This window comes from Pristis pectinata, chromosome 3 (assembly GCF_009764475.1).
Source record: "Pristis pectinata isolate sPriPec2 chromosome 3, sPriPec2.1.pri, whole genome shotgun sequence".
Classification (NCBI taxonomy): domain Eukaryota; kingdom Metazoa; phylum Chordata; class Chondrichthyes; order Rhinopristiformes; family Pristidae; genus Pristis; species Pristis pectinata.
The window spans coordinates 70,771,768-70,791,209 of NC_067407.1; the positions used below are offsets into that span (position 1 = coordinate 70,771,768).

Sequence of the window (19,442 nt, forward strand, 5' to 3'; positions counted from 1 at the left end):
ATTCCACACTATAGGTCATCTGAACGGCCAAGTTTATCTAAGTAGTTGAGCCATGCAGAAGTTTTATGCTTAATCTTTGTGCTGGTTTCATTTGGGGTTGCATTTGTTGTACCTCTGGTCAGAAGTGGAAAAATTGGCAAGGCTCCTCCAGTATTCCCTGCTGAAAGTGCACATAGTTTCCTGGTCAGTTAACATGCCTGCTTTCACTGAGGTTTGTGACTGTCATGTAGTTAAAGGTGCTGGAGGATGTGCATAACTGTGCCTTGACAAGTGATTCAGAGCTTCAGGGGAGATGGGAGGTGGGGGGGAGGGAGTTGGTGCAGGTATTTAAAAGATCCTTGCAGAAATAACTATCTAGATGTTGAGGGCATCAGATTTTAAAGTAAAATATGGCTGTATTTGCATCAGTCCTACCATGCCTATAAAGTTAGGAGACTTGAGGGTCTTTTGTACTGATGCATTTTATCCAGTATTCTTGACAATATTCCATTCTGTGTTGGGATTGAATGCTGCATTTCTTGTAAATTGTTGCTATAATCATGTTACACTGTCGCAGTTTATATAAAAAAAATGACATTGTAGGTTTAATGTCAGTGCCACTGCATTTGTAAGGGATGCAAGGGTGAGTCAGTACCTACACAATGCCATGGATGTGCTGTTCTTGCTCTGACCAGGGGTTTGTGGAAACTTGTAAATGGGATCAGGACCACATAGATGAATGGAGCCAATATAATTGAGCAAAGGTAAAAAATCTGAACAGAAGGCTAAGATATGTGAAAGGATTTTTTTATTTTTAAAAATTCAAATCTGTTTGTTTAAAAAGGGATATTGTAGTTTTAAGTCTACCCCAAAAGTTTGCAACTAGATGAAAGGTTAAAATCTGGATGTGAATCAATAACACTCGGAGAAAACTACCTGATGAATCATTGCTTTCATCCACCAATGGAAACTGGAGATGTAACTTGTCCTGTAAGGACCTTGCTGCTAAGTACAGCAAGATTTCATTGGCATTGACCATCATTGTTTCATTCCTGCAGATAAACATTGTTTTATACTGTAAGCTGGAGGTGAGTGTAACTTATTTTTGTAATAAAGATTTTGATTTTTAACCATGTTTTTCCAAATGGAGGTTTTCTTTAGTTGTCCATGTGGTCATTTTGTCTCAACAGTAAAACAATCATATTTCTAGTTCAGAAATATTTCAGTGAAGCAGAGGCCTCTGTCCATTCAGTATCAGGTAGCAATGGAATTACGTGGATGTCAGTTTTCTTGCAGAAAGAACATTCCTTTCAGGGCTAGTGAATACATTCTTACCAATTTTCTTTGTCCAAAGGACCTTATTACATGAGATTCTTACATGTGACCATTATTATTTATTTAGATTGTAGAATTGGTGCCATTGTGCTAACCAGATGTCCTGCCCATCCTTTCATTGGTAAATCTGCAGTAGAGAGAAGGTTTGATGTCTATTCCTTCCAGTTTTGAAATTGCACAATAATTCCACTACCTTAAGATTCTGACATTGCCTAGCCTGTGAATCCATGCGGTGGGATAGTAATGGGCCAGAATTTGTTGTTAACCTTTTAAGTAGGGCTAGTGACACTCCGAATGCCAATTAACTATGAAGCTGGCAATGTGTTCTGTAATACTTCCTGGATTTCATTGATTCAAAGTATGGATTCTTTCAGGAACAGGCTTGGTGTCCTATTCACCTTGAGAACTAGTGTATTTGCATTGTAAATAGTTCTCCCCCTCCCCCTCCCCCTCCCCCGCTCCCCCTCCATCTCTCCCCCTCCTCCTCCCCCTCCTCCTCCCCCTCCTCCTCCCCCTCCTCCTCACCCCTCCTCCTCCCCCTCCTCCTCCCCCTCCTCCTCCCCCTCCTCCTCCCCCTCCCCACCCCCAGCTGCTTGCATTGTTTTAAAAATACTGGAGCCTTGCCCCAACCACGTTGGTGCCAAGGAGGTTGAACGTGTTATGTTTGGATATGCCACTTACTCATGCTTTTCTCATGGTATTAGCTTGCAAAAGTTGATGGTTTCATGTCAGGGAAAGAATCCAGAGCAAATAAAAGGGAAAAATTGCAGGCAATAGTAGCCAAAAGTTACAGATCCATAACTATAGATCTTAAGTAAAACATAAGATTGGAGAACTGATTAGGGGCTACAAATATAACTTGAAAAGATAAAATGGATAATATAAAATGAATTCCGGTATTACACGAAATGCATTTACGAGCAGACTAAACACTTAAGACTTGATGGATGAATGAAGAGGAAAGACAGGTGAGAATAGCAGTGGAGGGCATGATGAGAACATAGATGATTAGAAATGTCAACATTTGTGTAGGCAAAGCAAAACAATGAAACTAAATTATCAAGGAATGTGTTACAAATAGGATGGGGCATTTGTGATAGAAAACTTGGTTATGGGGGGAGATAGCAGAAATATTAAATCATTTTGCTTTGGTATTTACTACAGAATGGAACATTTGATGTCAAAATAAGTGCATTTAAAGTAATGAATCAAATTCAGGATAAAACGGCTGGTCTGAGTGGATCAGATCCATTCACTTCAAGAATAGGGAAGAAATGTTGCAACATTTGATAATTCATTAGAAAATTAAGTGCAATAGTTAATGTAAATATGTGAAGAGAAAGAATTAATGTTTTGGGTCCATTGCCTTTCATCAGTAAAAATAATACAAAAGCAAAATACTGCACATGCTGGACATCCAAAATTTAAAAATACTGGGAAACTTAGAACAGTTCATCAACCTGAAAAGTTAACTTTTCTCCACAGATGCTGCCTGACCAGCACTTGCAATAGTTTTCATTTGGATTTAGTGAAGTGGGTGGAAGATATGGAGATAGATATCATCAGCATATGTACAGAACTAAATGCAATGTTTGTGGATGATGTCACTGAGAGATGTCATGTAGCATGTCAAGGTGAAATAAGCATAATTTCTTAGTGAATATAAGTAATGAAACATGAAAAGAAGCCACAACAAGATGCTTTAGCTACAAGATTATCTTGGAAAATAAAAGCTCTTGAAGTAGGAGGTAACAAAGGCAAAGGTATAAGATTGGCTGGCTTACAAGAATTGGCATAAATGGATCTTCTGTTTGGCAAAATGTAATGAGTGGGTATGCCAAAGGGATCTGCAATTTACATGAATGACTTCGATGGAGGCACTGAAGGTATGGTTTCTAAATTTGCTGATATTACAAAGGTGGGTAGGAAAGTAAGGCACAAGGTGGCTACAGAGGTATACAGAATAAGTGAATGGGCAAAGAGCTGGGAAGCTGTATAATGTGAGAAGATGCCAAGTTAACCATTTGGCAGGAAAAATAATGCATATCATCCATTGTGGCTTTGAAGGAGCCACATGGAGACTGGAGCTGTTGATGTAAAAAGTCTTTATTCAGAATGACAAGAAGGCATTCTGGAAAAATCTGTTTTAAGAGTTAGTACATTGAGGTTTTATACCCTTTGAGCAGGAGGACATTATTAAACAGTTCTAAACAAGTAACTTTGTAGAATTATATATTTACACTAAGAGCACATCCCAACCAACAAGATACCTTTGAATATTCAAAAACCCATGGATGGTCTGAAGGGTTCTGAGCATAAAACCCCAGGCACTTAAAATACAGATCTTTTATCACTGTATGGAGGGACGGCTATCTGGATCTACAAACACTCAAAACATTGCCAGAATAAATGTCTTCTAACTTTTATTAAGTGACAGGAATATGCTGTTCACTGTGTGTTAAGTGACAGGATGGCCACTTAATCTCTTCCTTGATCTTATCCTGAGAGCTTCAGTGTGGGCTAATTAATACAACATTCAATTGTTTTGCCTACATAATTTACAACAGTGCAAAACCACAATGTCCCACACCCAATGGTTGGTTTCAACGTTTTTACAGCATCAATAGAAATAACATTGTTTAGTAGAGCATCTTTGTACAAGTGTCAATACAACTGCTTTGTCATTTCCAAAGTGATCTCACATTGTGAACAGTTTTTTAAAGACTGATTCTTGTTTGTACTAGTTGCTGCGCTCCACATATGTCCATTGTTTAATAATCCCCAATTTGCGCCCCATTATCTTGTGTTCCTTAGATTATCTAAATGGGAATGCGGAGGGGTCCGGAAATCACAATACATGATTATAGGTACAGCTGCTAATTCGGAAAGCCAACTAAATTTACTGATTTCCTGTGCAGAGTACAAAAGTAGAGGGGTTATGTTTGGCATTAAGACCACATCTGGTGCATTTTGTATAGTATTGTACTCATTTAAGGATGGATGTTTGATGCACTGGAGACATTTTGTGAAGGCTTACTGGATATAAGGCAACCTGCCCATTGCAGGTATTGTGAGGAACATTTGGACAGGTGAGGCTTACATCCACTGGAGTTTAGAAGTAGGGGACTTGATTCAAGCATAAGATATTGAGGGGTTGTGATAGGAAGGTTGCAGAGAGGATGGAGAATCTAGAACTAGAGGTCACTGTTTAAAGATTAGGGGTTGCCCATTTAAGGCACAGATGCGAAAAATAATGAGGGCCCTGAATCTTTCCTACTCTTTTTCTCAAAAGCTTGACCCCTGGTTCTTGACATCCCAGCCAAGCGTAAAGTTATTTATCCTGACAAGCCCCATATGAATTGTACAATTCTAATTCCTCGAATTTCGAGAGTATAGGCTCACTCGACTTAATCGCTCCCAATTTGACAAACTCACCGTCACAAAAATCAGTCTACTAAACCTTTGCCGCATTCCTCTGCTGGAAGTGTGTCTTTACTTAAAAGACAGGATGACCAGACATGGTCACAGCATTCCACTGCCCTATACAGCTACTTTCTGGTATATGTATATTGAGCTGACGGATATTTGACGGATATATATTAAGAAAAACCTGTGTGTTAATTTTTACACATACATAATAAGGAACGACATGCTGCCACGCGGGTATCGGTTCAACCACTTAAAAAGGTTCACTTGGCCGAGGCCTTCGGGCAATGCCTTGAAAATATGGGCCCTGACACCACCAGGTTCGCGAAGGTCAGCAGGATCATCCGAGATGACCTGTCTTGCTACAAGACCATCTACAACGAAAGGGAAAGACTGCTGCGTATCCCCCTCTTTCCTCCTCCCCCCCCCCCCCGACAAGTTCACAAAATGGTTGAACAGCCAGCAGCCCCAACATAGCTATCCCCATCCTACCACTACCAGCCACCTTCATACAAGCAAGACAACTGTAGCAATTAAGGAAGACGCAAGAAACTCCAGACGCTGGAATCCGAAGCAACAAACGATCTGCTGGAGGAATTCTATGCAAGATCTTGACCCGACATGTCAATAATTCCTTTCCACCCACAGATGCTGCTCGACCCGCTGAGTTCCTCCAGCAGATTTGATTGTTATAGCAATTAAAGTTCTGGACACTGCTGCTAAAATCACGTTCTAATCAATGTATTGCATTTTCTTTCTGCAGTCTATTTATTCCATGCATTATCTCCATAGCTGGGAGCTTTGCTCCAGTTGCACCCAAACCTTTCCAAAAACCATCCTCCCGCCGAATCCAGGGCTCCGGCTCGGGACCCCCGACGCTTGCCCGCCATACGGTGGAAGTGACGCGGCAGAGGCGGAGGGCGGGTCCGGAAGGAGCGAGAGTCAGTGGGCCGGGCTGCGAGAGCGGGCCCAACATGCCGGCTGTGCGCCGGGCGCTGCAGCGGCTGGGCCTCAGGATGCGGATTCACTTCATCCGCGACATCGGCCGCCAGTACCCGGTCTTCTGCGGCATCTTCCTGCTGCTCACCTCCTGCACCCTGCTGCTCAACAGGTGAGTGGGGGTGGGGGAGTGACGCCTGGTGATGAGCGCCCGGCGACGGGACAGGTGAGCCAGGAGGCAGGAGCCTAGACTGAGTAAGGAGGTGGGTTTGAACGGAACAAGAGTCCAGGACCTGAAAGAAGGAGTTAATAGGAGAAGGGCTCGGTCTGTGGAGTGTTCGCAGGATGGGGTGGGCAGCCCAGTACGGGTAACGGGACAAGGGGATTCAGGGATTGTCATAGGTGGAGGCAGGGGTGGAATAAATAAGACCAGAAGTAATAAGACCATTTCTAGATGATTCATACTGCATTGAAAGTGTCCATGTGATTGCTGACTCTTGAGGGTGCAATCAAATGAGGACAATTAGGACAATGGTGAGCGTGGTTCAGAGAACTATCTGAACTCTGATCTTCCAGGAATTCAGTATAACCCTGGAAATGCTAGACCTGAATAGGTGGGAAGGGCCACAATTCTGATCAGAGGTTTACTTGAGGATCACTTGGGAGATTTAACATTATTGAATTCATTTCCTTTGTTAACACTGGGATGGAAACGTTGCCCAGATTCAAAATTGGGTGGTGAATGAAATGTAGGGATTTTGGGAACAGGTGGATAAATGCAATGGGGGCTCTTTGCACGAGTGGGACATTAGATCAGCTGGGCAACATCCTATTGTAAATTCAGTGTAGCTCTTAAAATTCTTGGGGAGGCCAGTACACATTTGGGACTTTAGCCTCTTACTGTTGTGTGGATACCAGATGTTGGAGTTTCAGTCATGATTTAACTCTACACCCAAGGCTCTGTCTTGCATAAAATGACTACAGTTAAGAGCAGTCACAGATATGCTGCTTTAAACCCAGTTTGCTATTTTGGCCAGGTTGTTGTTGAGTGAATCAGATTTTTCAAGCTCGCGTGAAAAAATTTGAAGGAAGGGATATTTTTTGTGTATTGTCTGGTGGACATGGTGTCAAACCTAGAAGGATTAGCATTGGTTGTACCGCCATCTTAGTTCCACGTTTACCACAATTGGGCCATCTAATGAGTTAGTATATTTCAGAAAACAGCAGAAAAGAGTGGATGAACACTGACGACAGTTGATGGAATTAAAAATTTACTGTTGAATAGGGTAGTGGCAGAGGTTGGGATCTCATGAATGGGGCAGTGAAAGATTTTGGGCATGTTCACTATTTTCCAAACAGTACATTATTGAGTGTAGTGTCTTTTCTATTGCTGCTTGCTTAAGCAAACTAACAAAAGTACAATGATCAACAGAACATCCTTTATTGAAGGCAGTAACTTTCAACTAACAACGGTGTCTAATACAAGAACATATCAGAAATCAAATCACATGTTATACTCAGATCTTAAAAGTACACTTACACATACTTGTGAGTTCAACCAACTATCAATGCACATGACCTCTTGGTCTTATCATGCATTGACCTCTCCACAACAATCTGCATTTGTTCTCTGAAATATCCATTCCAGGGACCAGTAGTTCCAGGGAATAACTTGTCCAGCTAGGCCTAATACATATTTGGTGTCTCATCCTTTCCTGCATTTGTTTTGAGGTAATTATGTTTGTAATATTTGTACTACATTCTTGGCCATTGTCTTCTTGGTGTCACCTATATATACTAAACTTTTCACAAAAGGCTTACCATAAGAACTAAGAATCTTACTAATAACTATAGTTCTTAAAAGTTACCCATTGTATTTAGTACATAAATGGATGCAGTGAACTCATGAGCAACATATCTACTTTGATTGTTTCTTAAGACCCTCCATCTTTTTGCCTTTGCTTTTGCACTATCTTGCATCCTGACTCTCACTCTGCTTCCCTTTCGTTTCTTCTCCTGTACCTTTTGAAGTCACATGATCATTTCCTCTGATGTTCCTTTGCTGGATTGTTTTCAAGGCTTTGAAATCTGCTACAACTGTTTTCAGACTGTCTTGCTGCACTCTGACAACATAGTATTGGGCCAACCTCAGCAAGTCCAAGTCCATTATAATCTTTGCACCATTCTGTTGTTGCACTGCAATCTTTGCACTCATCACTATTATTTATTATTACCATGTATACTGTCTACTCTGATCTTCATGCAAACAAGTAATTTCATTGCACTCTGGTGTATGTGACAATAAACTAATCAGATTTGCTGAAACTCTTTTAATTGGATTTTCAGAACTTTAGCACAACTTCGTGTTGCAATGCACTGCTTTCTCAAAATATCTAACTCATTCTGAGCTTGATTTGTGTGTCATTCGGCAAGTCTGCAAACAAGAGTGTAGTAGACACTGAGATCTTCCCCAGAAGACCCATAATTTCCTCATCTACATCAGTATTGCCAGTGTTGTACTTGATTGATATCACCAGCACCTTGTGCTGAGACTTTTACTTCCTGTCTTGTAATGGCCTACCTATTGTCCTGATACTCCTGTGAATTCGCTCTCTCATACTGTTCACTAACTCTTCCTCTTGAGCTGCTTGTCTTCTGCTTATGAGTAATTCCACTTCTGAAGTAGCAAAATCACTGTCCAAGTGATGCCTCTGACGTGGTTATTCGTAATGTACTGTTATTCATTTGCCCTGGACTCAGAATGTCTTTACCTCTGTGGGACACCTCACTATGGTCTTGTTCTCTGGCCAACTGTTGCTTTAGGTTGCAACCATGTGGTGGCCTCCACAGGCACTTCTGTAAGCAACAGCTTTTTCCTTGGTATTTTATTGCTTTTGTGATGTCACTTGTGCTTCATTTCTTGACCCACTACAAAATAGACAAATGCCCCAGTCATTACTGCAAGACCTCTAAGTAACCAAACATTGTGAATCCAAGACTCTTAAAGATGGTCCCAATATTCATTGTCTCTGGAGGTGTATCCTTTATTAATATTGCCCACTTTCATTGTATGCTGCCTCACCTCAGACAGGCCTTGGCTCTATGTTGCAAGCTTTTCTTTCCGTTTCCTTAGTACGCAATATCTGTTTGCTTCTGCTAAACTGCTGATCTTGCCTCTCCCAGGAAGGTTTTGTGATGAAACTACTAAGCTTCCTTTCAGGCTTCATAAGCTGGACTGTTGTCAGATTCCATTTGCAATGGTGTCAGTACGTTGCCGTGATCACCATCCCTGTGCTCATAGAGAGAACCGCTTGTATTTTCTGCATGCTCGTCCTGGGTTGTACTTTGTCAATGTCCTGGATAGCTGTACAGTTGCCATTGTAAGGCCATTCTTCATAACAACTCTGGAGCTGCAGCCTGTAACCCAGGTCTGCCAGTCTCTGCAAACTGGAGCTCCTTGTATACCCCAAACACACCTGCCCAGTGGTCTACTCGGGTGGGGCCAATGTAATTCAAGCAAGTCAGACCGTGCTAATGGAGAGAGAGAAAACTGAACCAATACTACAGATGGGTGATTTACAGTCGAACTAGTCAGTTCGGAGATGACCAGAGAAAATAAATAGAAAAATAAAAAAATTTGCGGATGCCAGAAATGCTGGAAGCACCCAGCAGGTCGGGCAATGTTTGTGGAAAGAGAAACAGAGTTAGAGTTTCAGGTCCAAAACACTTCATGAGAACAAAGAAAAAGAAAGCAAATTACCTCGTATTGTAGAATTCAGTATTGTGTCTGGAAGGCTGAAATATCCCAGATAGAAAATGAGGTGCTGTTTTACAAGCTTTCATTGTATTAGTGCGGATAGATGGGTCAGAGTGGGATGGAGAATTAAAGTGCTGGGCAGCTGGACGTCATGGCCTCCCCTGTGGATTGAACATAGGCACATTACAAAACAATCAGCTAATCTTGCATTTGATTTCTCTTGTGTCAGGGAGATGCATTGTGAACATTGAATGCAGCACACTGGATTGGAAGAAGTGCAAGTGAATTGCTGCTTCACCTGGAAGGACGTAGTGGGTCACTGGGTGGTGGGAAGGGAGGAGCTGAAAGGATAAAAGTTGCATCTCCTGAAGTTGTGTGGGAAGGTATCATAAGGCAGGGACTGGTGGAGGGAGAAGAGCGAATCTGGGGTTGGGGAAATTGGATCAGCCTTGGTGAAAGGTGGACCAGGATTAAAGGGCTGAATGCCTTCTCCTGTTTCTTATTGGTCTAATGGTCTTGATAATTCAGCACTTTCAACTGACTATAGATTGAGATCTGCCTCAAGGGAAATAATACTGTAATTGCAGTACAGTGTTTTGTGATGCAGATATAACCTTTAGAGAAAAGAAAAAGTGTAACAATTTGAGGGTGTGTGTTTCAAAGACTTTTGTACAACAGCAATGAATGTCAGTTAATTAAGTGTAACATAATTTTATTGACTTTGAATGTGTTTTACAAGCCACGAAATTGATTTGGAGGTAACAATGAAGTAAAATAACCACATCTGCTGGAAATCTGAAATTTAAAAAAAGGATTACACTAGAATTGCCATCTCTAGAGAAGGACTATTGGTCTGTACTCACCATACACTCATGACTGTGTGACCAGATTCTGCTCTAACTCCATCTGCAAGTTTGCAGATGATACCACCGTTGTAGGCTGTATCTCAAACAGCGATGAGTCGGAGTACAGGAAGGAGATAGAAAGCTTAGTGGAATGGTGTCATGACAACAACCTTTCCCTCAATGTCAACAAAACAACAGAGCTGGTCATTGACTTCAGGAAAGGGGGTGGTATACATGTACCTGTCTACATCAATGGTGCTGAGATCGAGAGGGTTGAGAGCTTCAAGTTCCTGGGAGTGAACATCAACAGCCTGTCCTGGTCAAGTCACATAGAAGCTACAGCCAAGAAAGCTCACTAGCGCCTCTACTCCCTCAGGAGGCTAAAGAAATTTGGTTTGTCCCCTTTGACTCTCACCAACTTTTACCGATGCACCGTAGAAAGCATCCTATCTGGATGTATCACAGCTTGGTATGGCAACTGCTCTGCCCAGGGCCGCAAGAAACTGCAGGGAGTTGTGGACACAGCCCAGCGTGTCACGGACACCAGCCTCCCTCCTTGGACTCTGTCTTTACCTCTTGTTGTCTTGGTGAAGCAGCCAGCATAATCAAAGACCCCACCCACCCGGGACATTCTCTCTTCTCTCCTCTTCCATCGGGTAGAAGATACAGGACCCTGAGGGCACATACCACCAGACTTAAGGACAGCTTCTACCCCACTGTGATAAAGACTATTGAACGGTTCCCTTATACAATGAGATGGACTATGACTTCACGATCTACCTTGTTGTGACCTTGCACCTTATTGCACTGCACTTTCTCTGTAGCTGTGACACTTTACTCTGTACTGTTATTGTTTTTACCTGTACTACTTCAATGCACTCTGTACTAACTCAATGTAACTGCACTGTGTAATGAATTGACCTGTACGATCGGTATGCAAGACAAGTTCTTCACTGTACCTCGGTACAAGTGACAATGATAAACCAATACTCTGTTTCTGTCTCCACAGATGCTGCCTGACCTGCTGAGTGTTACCAGCACTATTTGTTTTTGTTCAATAGTGTGATTTTTGAGAGCAATCAAGTTAATGTATGAAAATAAATTGTTCTGAGTTTATTTTTTTAAGATAAATTTAAGGCATTAACTTTGCAGTTTGAATGTAAACCAGTGATTCCCATGATAACTCTGTATTCTCTCTAAAGGTATCTCCATATTCTCATGATCTTCTGGTCATTCCTTGCTGGAGTTGTCACTTTCTACTGTTCACTTGGACCGGCCTCACTTCTGCCCAATATTCTCTTCACTATTGAGCGAAAACCAAAGGTAAATCTAAGTTTTTATTTTCATTACTTTGTATCTGTATATTCATTCTCATGATCTGAGCACTGCTGACAAGGTTGGCCATCTTGAAACGCTGATATTTTACTGGTGAAGGTACTGCCACAGTTTAAGGATTTAGACCCAGTGACAGTCAAGGACCGGATATATATTTTCAGGGCAGGATAGTGCATGATTTGGAAGGTGGTGGTACCCGTGCGCTTGCTGCCCTCGTTTTTGGTGGGAGTAGTTGTGGGTTTGGGACATGTTGTCACAGTGGCCTGGGAGTAACTGCCGGTTATTTTGTAGATGATATGCATTGCAGTCACTGTGCACTGGTGATGGAGGGAATGAATTTTCAGGGCAGTCAAATGCTTTGTATTTGGGTATGTTGAGTTGTTCGGGCTGCAATTATCCAGGCAAGTGGAGATGATTCCATTATGCTGCTGACCAGTGAAGTCTTTGGGGTGTCAGGAGGTGAGACACTCACCAAAGGATCCCCAGCCTCTTATCTGCTCTTGGGCCTGTTCTTGTGCGGCACTGTTTTATGTTGAATATAGACTGGTCATACAATGTGCACACGTGGGCTGCTTCATTTTCTGAAGAGTTGTGAATGAAATTGAACATTGGCCAATCCTTGGTAAACATCTCTACTTCTAACTTTATGATGGAAGATAGGTCACTATTGAAGCAGCTGAAGATGTTAGCGCTTATGACATAACTCTGAAGAACTTCTGCAGTGATGTTTAGGGGCTGGGGGATGATTGAACTCTGACAACTACAACCACTTCCTTTGTGTGAGCTCTGACACCAACAGCTGGAGTGTTTTCCCTTTGTCCATTGACTTCAGTTTCACAAGGGGGCCTTGATGCCACACGGTGCTGCTCTGATTTCAAAGGCAGTCACTCTCATCTCACTTCTAGAATTCAGTTCTTTTGTCCGTGTTTGGACCAGGGCTGTGATGAGGTGTGGAGATTCTTGCAAAATCCAAACTGGGCATCAGTGAATGGGTTATTGGAGAGTAACAGCTGCTTAATAGAATATAGAACAACACAGGAACAGGCGTTGCCTGTGCTGACCATGATGCCAAACTAAACTAATCCCATCTGCCTGCACATGGTCCATATCCTTCTGTTCCCTGCCTGTTCATGTGTTGCTTAAATGTTAAATGCTTAAATGTTGCTATTGTGTCTACTTTTACCACTTGCCCTGGCAGTGGATTCCAGACACCTTCCACCCTCCATTTAAAAAGAAATTGCCCTGTAAGCCTCCTTTCCCTCTCTCACCTTAAACCTAAGCCCTCTAGTATTTGACATTTCACTGTGGGGAAGAAGACTCTGACTACCTATCTTATCTATGCCTCTTATAATTTTACATACTTCTATCAAGTTGCCCCTCAACATCCGATGCTCTGGAGAAAATGATCTAAGTTTCCCAATCTTTCCTGTAGCTAATACTTTCTAATCCAGTCAACATCCCAGTGAACCCATTCTGCACCCTCTCCAATGCCTCGTACTTGTCCAGATGAAGCTCCATCTGCCATTTCTCCACTCAAATTTCCAACTGATTAATATCCTGCTGTATCCTTTGACAACCTTACTATCTGCAATTCTACCAGTTATTGTGTTGTCAGAGATAGAGCTGTCAATGACAATTTCTGTGTCTTTGTTAATGGTTGAGAGTAGACTGATTGAGTGGTAATTGGCTGGAGTGCATTTGTCCTAGTTTTTGTGAACATAGCGTACTATAGTAATTTTCCACATTATCAATAGATGCCACTGCCATCGGCGGTTTTTGATATCGTGAAGTGAATTACATTGACTAGAAAATGGATTCTGTGATGGTGGGGAATCTCAGTTGGAAGCTGATGGCAGGGTCCAACAAGTGAGTATCAGGGTATACGCTGAAGTACTCAGCCACGTGAGATCCCCACTGTCACAGAAGCCAACCTTAAGCTAACATGCTTGACTCCATGTGATATTAAGGAATGGCTGAGAGCAATGAATTTAGCAAAAGCTGTGGAACCAGACAACATCCCAGGTGTAGTACTGAAAGCCTGTGTTCCAGAGCCAGCTATGCCTCTAGCCAAGCTGTTTCAGGTACAGTGATAACACTGGCATTTACCCAACAATGTAAAATATTGCCCAGGTATGTCCTGTGCACAAAGTGAAGGATAAATCCAATCTGGCTCATTACTGCCCGATCATTGTACTCGCAGTCATCAGCAAAGTGAATGAACCAGTCCATGCCTGCATGCAACGAGAACTAGGCAACGTTCAGGTCTGGATTGGTAAGTGGAAAAATAGTGTTTACATTACAGAGTGCCAGGCAATGTTCATCTCTGACAAGAGAGAGCTTAACCACATGTTCTTGACGTTTAGAGAGATTACTATCACTGAGTTCCCTCACCATCTAAGAATCATCATTGGTCAGAAATTCCATTGGAACCAACAACCAAGATCCTGGAAGTCAGTTCCTAACAGCAGTGTGGGTTATCTATACCACATTAATACTGTGGTTACAGGACTGGGACAGAGGCTGGGTATCCTGCAGTGACCAAGGCAGTCTAAAGTCAAAGTCGAGTTTATTGTCATATGCACAAGCACATGTGTGCACAGGTGCAATGAAAGACTTAGATGCAGCAACATCACAAGCACAGAGCAAAAATCAGGAGTTTGATTGAATTCTCTCCACTTGCCTGAATGAGTGCAGCTCCAACAACTCTCAAGAAGCTCAACACCTTGAGGACAAAGCAGTCCACTTGATTAGCACCCCATCCTGCACACTAAACGTCAATTCATGCCCCCAGAAGAACATCATGTGTGCACCATCTACAAAATGCTTTGCAGTTACTTGCTCGGGCTACTCCGACAGCATCTCCCAAACTGCCACCTCTATCAACAAGAAGGACTAAGAGGAGCAGGTGCATGAGAACACCACCATCTCCAGTTTCTTCTGCAAGCTGTGCATCGTTGTGACTTGGAAACATATCGCCAGTGCTTCATTGTTGCTGCGTCTCAATCCTGGAACTCCCTACCCCATCATGTCCTGCAGCATTTTCACCAGAAAGACTGCAGGTGTTCAAGAACGCAACTCACCACCTCTTTCTACAGACCTGTCCAGATCCCGAAAACAAAATTAGTGGGAAACATAAGGTTGGAGGCTGGCTATTCTGTGGTGAGTTACACTCCTTGTAGCACCCAAAGTCATGCGCACAAGTATGATGAGATACAGGTACAATGGAAAAACTTGCTTGCAGCAGCATCGCTGGCATGTAAGTTCAGAATAGGCCCACTCCACACAAGGCACAGATCAGCAGTGAGATGGAATACTGTCTGCTTGCCTGAATGGATGCAATCCCAAACATTAAAGAAACTCTGCACCTTCCAGGGCAAGGCAGTCCTTCGATCTGCCTCTCATCCATTATTTAAAATTTCACTCCTTCCAGCGTTATGGCTGCAGTGTTTGGCACTGAGAAGATGAAATGCAATAACGTGACAGCACTTCTAAACTCTCAACTTGTACCACCTAGGGCAAGAGCAGAACACCCTATGAAGCATCACCACCTTCAAGTCACAAACCTTCTGACTTCATTGTGTGTTATTTTTTTAATCCTTTATTGACTTATCCTTTACAGATCCAGTGCTTCTCTGAACAATTCTGACTTCATTGTGTTTCATTGTTCCTTAATGGTCACTGGGGAAAACCCTGCAAGTTAAATCCTAACATTAATGTGGGATACCTATATCACATGAGCTGCAGTAGTTCAAGAAGCTGTTCATGTGTGAAGACAATTGGAAATGGACAGTAAATCATGACTTTGTCAGTGACGTCTATGTCCTGTAAAACAATATAAAACAAAAACATTTTTTGTTCTTTTAAGCACCAATCGTTCCTTTAATTATCAGAGTGGTAAGTGCTGTTAGCGAGGTGCTATGCACTGAGCTAAGAATGAAACACGCAGTTGGAGGTCTGAACTCAAGACTGATTTATTTTTCAACTTCCTGCGCTAGCTTTTAAACCTGTTACAGATCCCGCCCTCTCTGGACGGAAGTGACGCCCGCGATACGTCACCAACTCTTCCCACGCGCGGGCTTTCTCTCCTCACTGTTGAAGAAGAAGGCCCAGCGCCATTTTGTGGCCGGCCTTCCTGCCGATGTGTGCTCCATTCTCGGAGCCGGTTCGCTTGCCTCAAAGGTAGGTCGCTACATGACCACCCCCCCCCCCCCCCCCCCCCCCCCCCCCCAGAACCGGCGATACCCCTTCCAAAGTCCACAGTTTGGGACAGTCGCTGTTTGGGCGGTCTGCCTCTATGCTGAGGAGCCTGAGCCTCGACACTCTGCAACAAGTCCATGTGGGCCAGTTTGAGCTGGTCCACTGTGAACACTTCTTCTTTCACCCCTGATATCCAGGACCTATGTGGACCCATTGTTCCTCAATACTTTGAGCGGTCCCTCATACGGCCGCTGCAGAGGTGTCCGGTGCACGCCCCTTCGAACAAAAACAAACTTATAGTTCTGTATGTCTTTGGGTACGCAGGTCGAGGTTTGTCTGTGTCGTGAAGTCGGTACGGGGGCCAGGTTGCCGAGCCTCTTGCGTAGTCTGTCCAGGACTGCTGCCGGTTCTTCCTCCTGCCCCCTTGGGGCTGGCATGAACTCTCCTGGGACGACCAGGGGTGCGCCGTACACCAGCTGGGCCAACGAGGTGTGCAGATCCTCTTTGGGTGCTGTGCGGATTCCCAGCAGGACCCAGGGGAGCTCGTCCACCCAGTTGGGCCCTGTCAGGCGGGCCGTGAGAGCTGACTTCAAGTGGCGGTGGAAGCGTTCGACTATGGGTGGTAGGCAGTTGTGTGGTGTAAATGTGCTCCCAATAGGCTGGCCACTGCTGACCACAGGCTGGAGGTGAACTGGGCACCTCCGTTGGAGGTAATGTGGGCCGGTACACCGAAGCTTGCTACCCAGGTTGCGATCAGCGCTCGGGCACAGGAATCGGCGGTGGTGTCAGTGAGCAGGGCCGCCTCTGGCCATCTTGTGAATTGCTCGACCATAGTTATGAGGTACCTCGCTCCTGTCGACGCAGGCAGGGGCCGCACGATATCCACATGAATGTGTCGAACCTCCGGTGGGTGGGCTTGAACTGCAGCGGCGGTGCTCTGGTGTGCCGCTGCACCTTGGCTGTTTGGCACTGCACGCACATTTTGGCCCACTCGCTGACCTGTTTGCAGAGTCTGTGCCACACGAACCTGCTGGAGACCATCCGGATGGTTGTCCTGATGGATGCGTGCGCCAAACTGTGTACAGAGTCGAAAACTTCCCGCTGCCGGGACAATGGGGTGAGGTTGGCCGGTAGCTGTGTCGTGTAGGAGGGTCCTCCCACCTGGGCCTACTAGGAACTCTTGCAGCTGCAAACCCGAGACTGCGGTCCTGTAGCTGGGCAACTCGTCGTCCGCCTGCTGTGCCTCTGCTAGCACTGCGTAGTCCACTCCCTGGGCAGGGCCTGGATAGCTGGTCTGGAGAGTGTGTCCACCATGACATTGTCGTTTCCTGAGACATGCTGGATGTCTGTCGTGTACTCGGAGATGTAGGACGGATGTCGCTGCTGATGGGCCGACCAGGGATCGGACACCTTCGTGAACGCGAAGGTCAATGGTTTGTGGTCCGTGAATGCGGTGAACAGCCTGCCCTCTAAAAAGAATCTGAAATGCCGGATTGCCAGGTAAAGTGCTAACAGCTCCCAGCCAAAAACACTATACTTGAGTTCAGGTTGCCGCAGGTGCTTGCTGAAGAATGCTAGGGGTTGCCAGCGCCCCTCGATGAGTTGTTCCAGCACCCCACTGACTGCCGTGTTGGATGCATCCACTGTGAGGGCGGTTGGGACGTCCGTTCTGGGATGCACCAGCATCGCGGCATTTGCTAAGGCTTCTTTGGCTTTAATGAAGGCGGCCGCGGCCTCTTCGTCCCAAGTAATGTCCTTGCCTTTACTTGACATCAGGATGAACAAAGGGCGCATGACTTGTGCCGCCGAGGGGAGGAAACGGCGGTAGAAGTTGACCATACCAATGAATTCCTGCAAGCCTTTGACCATGATGGGCTGGGCGAAGTGGCGGATCGCATTTACCTTGCCGGGCAGGGGAGTTGCCCCGTCTTTGGTAATTCTATGGCCCAGGAAGTCGATGGTGTCGAGCCCGGATTGGCATTTGGCCGGGTTGATGGTGAGGCCGAAGTCACTCAAGTGGGTATAGAGCAGGCGGAGATGGGACAGGTGTTCCTGGCGATTGCGGCTGGCTATGAGGATGTCGTCCAAATAGACAAATGTGAAGTCCAGGTCACGTCCTATGGCATCCATCAGCCGCTGGAATGTCTGTGTGGCATCCATCAGCCGCTGGAACGTCTGTGCGGCGTTCTTCAGGCCGAAAGGCATCCGGAGGAACTCGAACAGGGTGATGAGCGCTGTCTTGGGGATGTCTTCAGGGTGTACCGGGATTTGGTGGTATCCCCGGACGAGGTCTACCTTGGAAAAGATGCTCGCCCCGTGCAGGTTCGCTGCAAAGTCCTGTATGTGGGGTACGGGGTAGCGGTCTGGGGTTGTGGCCTCGTTCAACCGACGGTAGTCTCCGCACGGTCTCCAGCCCCCAGCTGCTTTGGGCACCATGTGCAGGCGGGAAGCTCATAGGCTGTTGGACCTCCGTACAGTCCCCAATTCCTCCACCCGCTTGAACTCCTCCTTCGCCAGGCGGAGCTTGTTGGGGGGAAGCTGTCATGTGCGGGCGTGGAGGGGTGGTCCCTTGGTCGGGATGTGGTACTGTGCTCCGTGTCTGGGTATGGCTGTTGTGAACTGTGGTGCCAGAACTGATGGGAAGTCCACCAGGATTCTGGTGAATTTGTTGTCTGACAGCGTGACGGAGTCCAGGTGTGGGGCCGGTAACTTGGCTTCGCCCAAGGGGAATGTCTGAAAAGTCTTGGCATGTACCAGCCTTTTCCCACCAACAGTAGGCTGTGGGACTGCAAGAAGTCCGCCCCTAGGAGTGGCTGGGCCACGGCAGCCAGTGTGAAGTCCCACGTGAACCGGCTGGCGCTGAATTGCAGCTGCACTGTGCGGGTGCCGTAGGTTTGTACGGTGCTGCCGTTCGCGGCCCTGAGGGTGGGTCCTGGTTCCCTGTTGCGGGTGTCGTGCCCCGTCGGGGGTAAAAGGCTGATTTCTGCTCCGGTGTCGACCAAGAAGCAGCGTCCCGATTGTTTGTCCCAGACGAACAAAAGGCTATCTTGGTGGCCAGCTGCTGTAGCTATCAGCGGCGGCTGGCCTCGGCGTTTCCCGGGAACTCACAGGGTGGGCGACACCGGCGGGCTTCTGCGCCCCACCACTGATAGTAGAAACACCACTGAACGTTGGCTCCCTCACTGCTGCCTCTAGGTTGCGCACGCTCCGTTGCTGGGCCTGGTCTGGTCTGCCGTTGGGCACGTGGCTTGGTGATCTGTACAACGGACGCCTCGCTCTCCCTCTTGGCCTTCCACAGCATGTCTGCCCCCGGGGTTACTGAAATCTGCATCAGCGAGTAGCAGATGTATGTCTTCAGGCAGCTGCTCTAGAAATGCCTGCTGGAACATGAGGCAGGGCTTGTGTCCGTCAGCCAAGGCCAGCATTTCATTCATTAGTGTGGACGGTGGCCTGCCTCCCAAACCGTCCAGGTGCAGCAAGCGGGTGCCTCGCTCCCGCCATGAGAGGCCGAAGGTGTGAATGAGCAGGGCTTTGAATACTGAGTATTTGCCTTCCTCCGGTGGCGACTGAATGAAGTCCTTGACCTGGGCGGCTGTCTCCTGGTCGAGGGGGCTCACCACGTAATAGTA

The 19,442-nt window shown here is 45.6% G+C and overlaps 1 protein-coding gene across 1 annotated transcript in view; it reads left to right on the plus strand.

Annotated features, from left to right (window-relative positions):
- The first annotated feature begins 5,675 nt into the window (after positions 1-5,675).
- The window catches only part of snx14 (sorting nexin 14), a 126,449-nt gene continuing 112,682 nt past the window's right edge, over positions 5,676-19,442 (plus strand). The window contains 2 exon segments of the mRNA XM_052012425.1: positions 5,676-5,851; positions 11,484-11,604. Coding sequence (XP_051868385.1) covers positions 5,715-5,851; positions 11,484-11,604 — 258 coding nt within the window. The 5' untranslated portion in view covers positions 5,676-5,714.